This window comes from Nicotiana sylvestris, chromosome 5 (genome assembly GCF_000393655.2).
Source record: "Nicotiana sylvestris chromosome 5, ASM39365v2, whole genome shotgun sequence".
Taxonomy (NCBI): Eukaryota; Viridiplantae; Streptophyta; class Magnoliopsida; order Solanales; family Solanaceae; genus Nicotiana; species Nicotiana sylvestris.
The window spans coordinates 11,682,496-11,691,709 of NC_091061.1; the positions used below are offsets into that span (position 1 = coordinate 11,682,496).

Consider the following 9,214-nt stretch of genomic DNA (forward strand, 5'->3'; position numbering starts at 1 on the left):
GAAGAACATTTCTAGCTCAGAATCCAATTGAATCTACTTTAGCCTTAAGCTGGGTGTAAACTAGCCACCACAGCAATACAAAGTCATAGTCCCTTGCGAGGAGCCACTATTGCTTTGGAGCAATGGTAAATTGATCTTCATGTGACATATATTTACTGGATTCGAACCGTAAAAATAGTCTGTCATACTTGTATTAGAGTAAACTGTCTACATTACACCCTTAGGGTGCTATCCTTCGTCTGACCATGCATAAATGTGGGCTGCCTGTTTTAGACGTTCCTCATGAGGAGCATCCCTCAAACGTACTCATTTCATGCCACATTCAAATATATTAAAATTATATGCACGGACACTGTAAAATAATTTTACAGAATAAATACAACTTATAATCCATCAGGAGTATAATATACATTATTTATCTTAATTATTTTTAGATTACTAATCCGCACTCACAAATAGTGGTTATTTCTAAAAGGAGTAATAATTTTGTACACTATCAGTATATAAAAGTTGATGCCCTCTCTAAAATTGACCCCCTTCAAAAGTTTGGCCAAATTGCCAATTAGCTGGTGCAGCATTGTAGCTTGTGACAGTTTTTTCATCACTTGTGGTTACTTGAAATGAAAGACTTTGGCCATTGAGATATGAATTGCTTTGCCAGTTTTGGCCCCAATTTCTTGACATTGATTGCCATCCATTTTTGGACCCTTTGATGGAAATTGAATGAACATCACCAGCACCTCCAACATTAGTCACCAAAACCAAGTTGTAATAGGAATGGCCATTTATTGTAAACCTTATTCCTCCCTTCTTATTGCAGGGCACCCTGTTAAAGACCAAAAAGAATCCCATATCAGCAAGCAATTTACCAACATTTACCTCTTAATCTATAGTCTGACTTCAATCAAGTTGAAGCTAATATGCACTCTTTATAAGCAAGAAGAGTCTTGTACTGCTCTCTTCGTTCCAATTTATGTGGTATTATTTTCATTTAATTTGTTCCAAAATAGGGGCAAATCTAATGTATTTGTTACGGTTTCACATAAACTCAATAACTTTTGTCTTATACGTACCAAGAAATCTACTAAATATTTATAGATATTTTTCAATTAATTATTGTAATATTAACTTAAGGTCATTGTAGGAACTTGTAAACTTCAATTCTTGGATTCATCTTTATTCCAAGAAGAATGTCATATTTTCATAATTAGGAATCTTTGAATTTTGTTATACTCATTCCATCCCTGGTAATATGACTTGTTGGACCCCTTGATATAAAATTCACCCTTTTATTAAGGACAGTTTATTGCAAAAAGTATTCTGTATTCACGTAGGGTTTGAGGAAGAGTCACACTCCCAGGGGCGTAATGTAGATAGCCTACCCTAATGCAAGTATTAGTAACTGTTTTTATGGCTCAAAACTGTAACTTATAGGTCACGGAAATAATTTTACCACTGCTCCAAGTCTCCCCTTCAAAGTTCACCCTTTTTATTATGAGAGAATATTTGAATAAACATGTGTAACTTTTACCATCTCTTATTTAATTGTATTGGTACTAAGGGAATTTTGGTAATTTGCATATATTTAGCTTATATGTGTTAAAAGTCTTTCTTTTCTTTTAAGAGTTTAACTGTTATAAATTTTTATACTATTAAATTACTCAAAAATAACTACAATTTAACCGTCCATAAAAAATAGAATTAGTAACCTAAAAAATAAAGGTTCCCAATTATAACAAGTCAAAAGACATTGCAGTGTAAAAATCTATTACATTGTATGTCTCTAAGTTAAATTGTCAAAATCTATGCTTAGTTAAAACACCGCCGCATAAAATGGGACGAGCAGAGTAATGGGAAGAATTACCTGCGGAAAGATACTGGGACGATGCCGGCTTTATATTGAGCAATTTTCAAGAAAGCAGGCTGTGCCAAATCGAAGTGTTGAAGAGGAGGATTGCACCAGCCACCATTGTTGCTAGGTAGAGATGGATTAGGAGGACAGAAATTTGTAGCAGTGACAGTAATGGTACCAGAAATGCACCATTTGCCGTCATTGTTGCATTTGAGTTCATAACAAGCCCCACATGTCAAACCATTGTTGAATAGAGCCGTGCTTAATGCTGCAGTATTTGTTCCATAACCTTGGCTGTTCAAATTACCATAACCACAAGCACCCCCTGCATTTTTCAAACCATATATAGTTTCAGTTAGTATTATATATACAAAGACCTTTTTTGTATTCTAACTGTTATTTAGTCACTAGTTAAAATCATGCAAATACTAAAGGTTCGTTTGGTCGAGGGATAAGTTATGTTGCGTGGACCCTCCAAAATGATGTCGCACCTATGTTGGAGTGATAGTGCCAGGAAAGTTACACATGTAGAAAAGTCAAGGAGATTCTAACATCTCATATATATACATAAAAAAAATAGTGACTAAATGCGAAGAGGGTTTGGACGAACCCTTCTGCCCACCTAGCTCCGGCACTGCGTGTTGAATCTTTCAAAATGCACTACCTTTGGAGGATCCGACACATACCTAACATTACTTTCGGAGAGTCCGAACGACATAAAAGATAAAAAAATAACATAATCAAACTAAGACAATGTTTGGTACTGAGAGATTAGGACAAATAATTTTCACATAAGTAATGTAGTTTTGGTTGGCCGTATAAGAAAAACCAGTCATTGCATGTATAACTTTATGTAGAGTTGGCGGTTTAAAATAATACATACGCTAAGTTATGCGTTTATATGTGGTATTTTATGTGGAATAAAATGTTAAATAAAAATATACATTTTAGCAATACGGATATCAAAATATTTAAAGACAAAAATATTCTTAACGTAGTTATTCACTTGCATAACAATCCATACATTATATTTTACATGGTCATATTTACTTCTCTACTATTTAAAATAAGCTATATTTGTCATCCGTTTCAATTTTTTATTAAAAATATCCCTACCGTAAAAGACCCACCTCACTTTTCATTTAAACCAACCCGTTCTAGTATATTTTAATTCACCCTATATAACAATCTGTGCATTTATTATTCACTGCACAAACAATTCATTACATTATAATTCCGCCTAACTAGTATGCGAACCACAATCCCTAAGATTATACATTTGTTTCAATCAGCACAATAAAAAATTAAAGCTACTCTAGTCAAGAAACAGTAAGCAACTATATATTGCATGGACTCTCCAAAAATGTTGTCGAATGCGCGCTGAATTCTCCAAAAATAGTGTATTTTTGGAAGCTTCGACTCAAGTACGGCATCATTTTAGAAAGTCCGCACAATATAGTTAAGCATGCATTGTGCTTATATATTACACCTTTTTTAAGGAACAAAAAGCTAAGAAGAAAAAATAAATTTAATTTAATTAAAGAAGACTGAATTATACCCATAGTGCCAGATGCATCACCCCCTCCATAGGCTGTGGCGTGAGCACTTTGCCACCCTCCATTATCAGCAAAACTCTCATTGATGCAGAAGCTTAAGAAGATGATGATGAAAAAAAGAGAAAGAATGGAAAATGTTGCATAATTAGCCATTGAAAGAATGGAGAATGTTGCAAAAATAGCCATTGGTGAAGAAGAAGTTTTCAGGTAATTAATGTTAGAGAAATGATATATTAATTAGAGAACTAATTAATTAGTGGCAGCTGCTATCTATAGCTTGATACAAGCTGAGGGTAATGAGAAGCTACTTATATAAAGAAAATCCAAAGATGAAATTGGAGCTTAATTAGAAAGTGATAACATCCTTTTTTAATTCTCTTTTAATTACTTTCAATTTATTCTTCATCTTTTATTATTTAATCATTTAATATGTATATACATTTGATATGGTCATAAAACGACGACTAAATTGCACATGCAGTTGTTCTGAACGAACTACCGATTGATATTTTTCTTAAGATCCTACAAGCACATGCAATTCTCAAATCTTTATAGCTTTCCCTTCATTCATATACCTTTTTTCTATTATTATTTTATTTATTTAAATGGATTCATGTCAAATTATAAAAAAAATTCTCTGCTTCACTTAAAATAGTGCTAATTAGGTAGGCAACATCATGGAAAATTGGAAGGTAGTAGATCCAATAATCTTGTAATTATATGGTCATATCTAAGTTCTATTAATTAATAAACAAGCTACCAAATTACTATCCTAATCATAATTATCTTTCACCGACGACGTACTAAAAAAATTCAGATTTATTCTTTGACATTTCAAAAATGTATACCTCCAATGTCATTACTCAGGGATCGGAAATGGCAGAAACATAGGTTTTGAAAATCTTGCTTGAAGCAGTTGTTGGATATTGATTTTTAATTGTGAGAGTATGTTGATAATAAGAACAACAATGTATAAGCAGAGCGTAGTTAAGATTTGAACCTTATGGGTTTGAGATTATAATTCTTACTAGGTTTTAAATTTAACAATTTATACATATTCATTGAATTTCTCAATACGAATACAGAGTTTGAACAAAAGTTACTGAGTTCGGCAGAATCTGCGACCAACACCGTAGCTCCACGTCCCTGTATATAATTAAGCATAAAACTAAAACAAGTCAATTCAGAACTCATGGGTAATCCTGAGGGGTGGATGTAGTGATTCGGCACGGATGAATCCGAATACAATATTTTTTTTACGTGGAATATAAATTTTTATAAGAAATTTAAACACACCGAAATTTCAACAAATATTACTTCCTTCGTCCAAGTTTACTTGTCCACTATTTATTTGGCACATTCTTTAAAAAACATTAAATAATATGGTAAGTTTACTATATCACCTGTCATTATTACTAATGAAAAACTAACTTTGACTATTATAAATCAAAAATATTTGAAAAAAAAGATTAAGGATAAAATAAGTATAAATGATAAATTATCAATTAGTTTTTCATACTGGTCAAGTAAAAGTAGATATCTATTTTTAGTAGTGGACAAGTAAACTTGGACGGAAGGAGTAGATATGAACTTATATTTTGTTTAAAATATAAGAGTTTAGTGCTAAAAATCTTAAAGGTCAAACTCATCGATGATAGTCGACACAATTTCTCTTAATTACATGTGGTTAGTTTGTAAATCATCAAATTAATTAGTAGTCCCTCCGGTCCACAATAAGTGACCAATTTATTTTGGGCACACCCATTAAGGAAATACTAAATTCTAGACGAAAATAGTTAGTGTGACTAAACTACCCTTCATTAAATGTTGCACCATAATTATAGATATAGTAATACTTACTTCTCTTCTCAAATGTGAGGAGTAAATGACTTTTTAAAGATACGTATATAAGGGTAATTTTGAAAAAAATAAATAAATTTTCTCTTGATTATATAAATGGACACTTATTTTGGACCAAAATAAAAAAGCAAATTGGTCACTTATTATGGACCGAAAGGAGTAATAGATATTTGCCAAAAAAAGGAGAACTCTGTAGTCATTATTGTCTCTCTTTTGTATAACGTCCTAATTATTTTCTCAATCATTAGTATAATTAGTATATTAATCAAACTGGTTTAGGTACAACTTGTTAGGTATTTGCCATAATTTTCTTACCATATTTGGTTTTCCTATTTGTTGAAGGAAAGGGCAATATAATTACCTTAATTGGGTTTTTCTTTTTGTAGAAGGAAATTATAATTCTCTTATACATGGCTAGTCCTTTTTCTTGTAGGAAAAAGTTTGGACTTCTATAAATTGAGAATCCTTCCTTCTCATTCAGTAGCATCCACAATGTAGCCATAGGGGGCTTGAGAGTCGTGTTTAGGGAGAGAACTTTACGGGACAAGTGTTAATGTGTCACTTGTGTTTGCCTCTTCGTGAGGTTATTCTCTCGATATTTTGTACTCTCTTTTTCTATAGTGGATTGCTCATCTCCGCAGCGGACGTAGGTCAGTTGACCGAACCATGTTAAATGTTTGTGTCTCTTTTTCTTCTTTATTTTCGGGTTTGCCTCTTCCTCGACATAACAGTGGTATCAGAGCCTTGGTTAATTATCTGGGTTGTTACGGAATGGAGGCAAATATGAGCAAGATGGTATGTTTAAATGGGAGAAATTATAATGTTTGGAGAAGCAATATGAAAGACTTGTTATTCGTGAAGAAGATGCATCTACCCATTTTTTCAGCTCATAAACCCGAGAGTATATCCGATGAAGATTAGGATTTCGAGCACCAACAAGTATGTGGATATATACGATAATGGGTTGAAGATAATGTTCGCAACCATATTGTGAACGAGATACATGCGAGATCATTGTGGGAAAAGCTAGAAACTCTTTATGCTTCAAAAATCGGGAACAACAAATTATTTCTGCTAAAGCAATTGATGACCTTTAAATACAAGGAAGGCAGCCCTATCCTTGATCACATAAATGATTTTCAGGGCGTCCTTGATCAGCTATCTGGAATGGGAGTTAATTTTGATGATGAGATACAAGGACTTTGGCTTCTTAATACTTTGCCAGACTCTTGGGAAACTCTTCGTGTTTTTTTTGACAAATTCAGCTCCTGGAGGTAAGGTGACCATGGAATATGCCAAGAGTGGTGTGTTGAACGAGGAAGTAAGGAGAAAATCTCAGAGTTCGTCCTCACAAGCAGATATCTTAGTTACAGAAGACCGGGGGAGAGGTAGAACAAGAGGCTCAAGGAATAGAGGTAAAAGTAGAATCAAGTCAAGGTCCAAATACTATAATATTACATGCAACCACTGTGGCAAGAAAGGACACATCAAAAGATTTTGCCGCAAGTTGAATTAAGACACTAGAGAAGGAAAGAAAGCTGAAAATAACGAAAACAATGTTGCTGCTATTGTTCGAGATGATCTTCTTTTTGCTTATGATGAAAACGTCATCAATTTGGTATCCCATGAGACGAGCTGGATAGTAGATTCTGGAGCTACCTCACATGTCACACCAAGAAAAAACAATTCTCATCTTATACTCATGTTGATTCTGGAGTGTTAAAGATGGGTAATGCCAGTGAAGTTAAGGTATTTGGTGTTTACACAGTTTGTTTGAAAACTAATAATGGTTCAACGTTAGTTCTTCAAGATGTCAAGCATGCTCCAGACTTTCCTTTCAATTTGATCTCCGCAGGAAGATTAGACGATGAAGGTTACCTTTGAAGGTTACCATTCAAATCCACTGACACAGAGATAGAAATGAGTTATTTCTGTCCCAAAAGCAATACATTGAGAAGGTACTCAAGAGGTTCAATATGACATATGCAAAAGTGGTTAGTACTCCTCTTGCTAAATACTTCAAATTGGGTATTAGTCAGAGTCCATCTACTGATGAAGAGAAAAAAGAGATGTCTCGTATTCTTTACTCTTCTGCCGTTGGTAGCTTGATGTATGTTATGGTTTGCACTAGACCAGATATTGCACATGCCGTTGGTACTGTTAGTAGATTCCTTTCTAATCCTGGAAAAGAACATTGGGATGCAGTAAAATGGATATTAAGGTATTTGAAAGGTACTACAGATTGCTGTGTTTTGGCAATGGCAAGCCTGAACTTATTTGTTACACAGACTCTGATTTAGGAGACAATCTTGATAATTCAAGATCCACTTCCGGTTATTTGATCACTTTTGCAGGGGGAGCTGTTTCTTGGCAATCTAGACTACAGAAGTGCATAGCTCTATCCACCATAGAAGCCGAGTATATTGCTGTCACAGAAGGTGCCAAAGAACTATTATGGATGAAGGAGTTTATTAATGATCTTGGCTTTGAGCAGCCAAGGTACATCTTATTTTGTGATAATCATAGTGCTATCTGTCTCACCAAGCACTCCACTTTTCATTCTAAGATCAAACATATAAATAGAAAGTATCATTGGATAAGAATGGCCGTGGAAGAGAAATTATTTGAGGTTGAGAAGATACACACTGATGAAAATCCTTCGGATATGCTGACAAAGGCGGTGGTTGCAAATAAACATGAATTTTGTAGAAAATTGGCAGGAATGAAGCCTGTCAATAGTTCCTCTACTTGAAGACACATATATCCCCTTGGCTGGAGGGGGAGTTTGTTGGGCACATGCCCATGTTGTCCAGCCAAAGGCCCAATGGCCTAATCCTATTCTCTTTTGGTTTCCATTCCTATTTGGAATTGGATTCGATTTATTCCTATTTTGAGTGGGTTTTGGCTTTAAGAGAAAGCACCACTCATGATCTATAAATAGGACAACCTTGGAGAATTATTCTATGCTCATTGATACAAGTCTTTGAAAGACTTAAGCACATAAGAGTGGTTTTTGAGAGAGCTTTCGTCAAGAGAGAAGAGAGAAGAAAAATATTTGTTTTGCTGCAGATTTTTATTCCGACCAACCAACTTCAAATCACGTTGTCCGATTCGTTAACCGTTGGATCGGGCTGAAATTTTGACCGAGTGTTCGTAACATCTTGTCTTGGATTGGAACGGTGGAGATCGGATTTGGAGGCACATAGTATCTTATTTCGAGGCTCGAACAACAGCTTCGTTTTTGTGGATTATACTCTTTCTTCAATTGATTAGTTGTTGCTCTTGTTGCTATTGTTGCTCCGTGTTTGACACTTGTTGTGTAGCCAATTTGGAGAACTTTTATAACTCTCTTATTGTTATAGTGGAGCTATTTGGATCTTTGTGATCCCGTGGTTTTTACCTTCGATTTGAAGGGTTTTCCACGTTAAAATTTGGTGTTCTTTATCTTCTTTATTTTCGGATTTGCCTCTTCCTCGACATAGCACAACTAGGGAAGAAGGTTTAGGGGTTAATTACACATTCAAGAAGCAGATATATACTGCAACATGCCAACATCCGCCATATCCTCAACTTCGTCGTCAATTTTTTATATATCTTAAAAAAAACTGAGATTTATGTGCACAAACTTCTAAGGTTTTTCTTTAATTTTATAAATCGAATGGTTGTTACTTGTTTTATTGTATCATACCGTTATTTTAAATATAATGTCTATTTTGATTGTTACTTAAATTTTATTGTATCGTATTATTATATTTGTCTTTACGTATGATGGAAAGTATCAGTTTATGGAACGACTGATTTGGCATGGTCGCGTCGTTTCCTTTTTTTTCCTCTGATCTTGCCCTTCCTTATTATTAAATAATTTTATTTTATTTTTTATCCTACCTTTTTATATAGTAATTCTACCTCGTACTTTATTTTTTCTTTATAATATTGCAAGTTTATT

General features: G+C 34.1%; 1 protein-coding gene across 1 annotated transcript; it reads right to left on the reverse strand.

The window, feature by feature from the left end:
- Nucleotides 1-522: 522 nt before the first annotated feature.
- Nucleotides 523-3,561, reverse strand: LOC104249628 (expansin-A10). The gene is made up of 3 exons (XM_009806095.2): nt 3,411-3,561; nt 1,865-2,177; nt 523-826 (listed from the first exon to the last, which is right to left on the reverse strand). The coding sequence occupies exons 1-3, from the start codon at nt 3,559-3,561 to the stop codon at nt 523-525; spliced, it is 768 nt and encodes a 255-aa protein (XP_009804397.2).
- Nucleotides 3,562-9,214: the final 5,653 nt, after the last annotated feature.

Coding starts and splice junctions, on each gene's coding strand:
- LOC104249628 (XM_009806095.2), bottom strand. CDS start 3,561: ATGGCTAATTATGCAACATTTTCCATTCTTTCTCTTTTTTTCATCATC. Junction 2,178..3,410: donor TGATGCATCTGGCACTATGG/GTATAATTCAGT, acceptor TGAAAAATGCAG/GGGGTGCTTGTGGTTATGGT. Junction 827..1,864: donor GTCCCAGTATCTTTCCGCAG/GTAATTCTTCCC, acceptor GGTCTTTAACAG/GGTGCCCTGCAATAAGAAGG.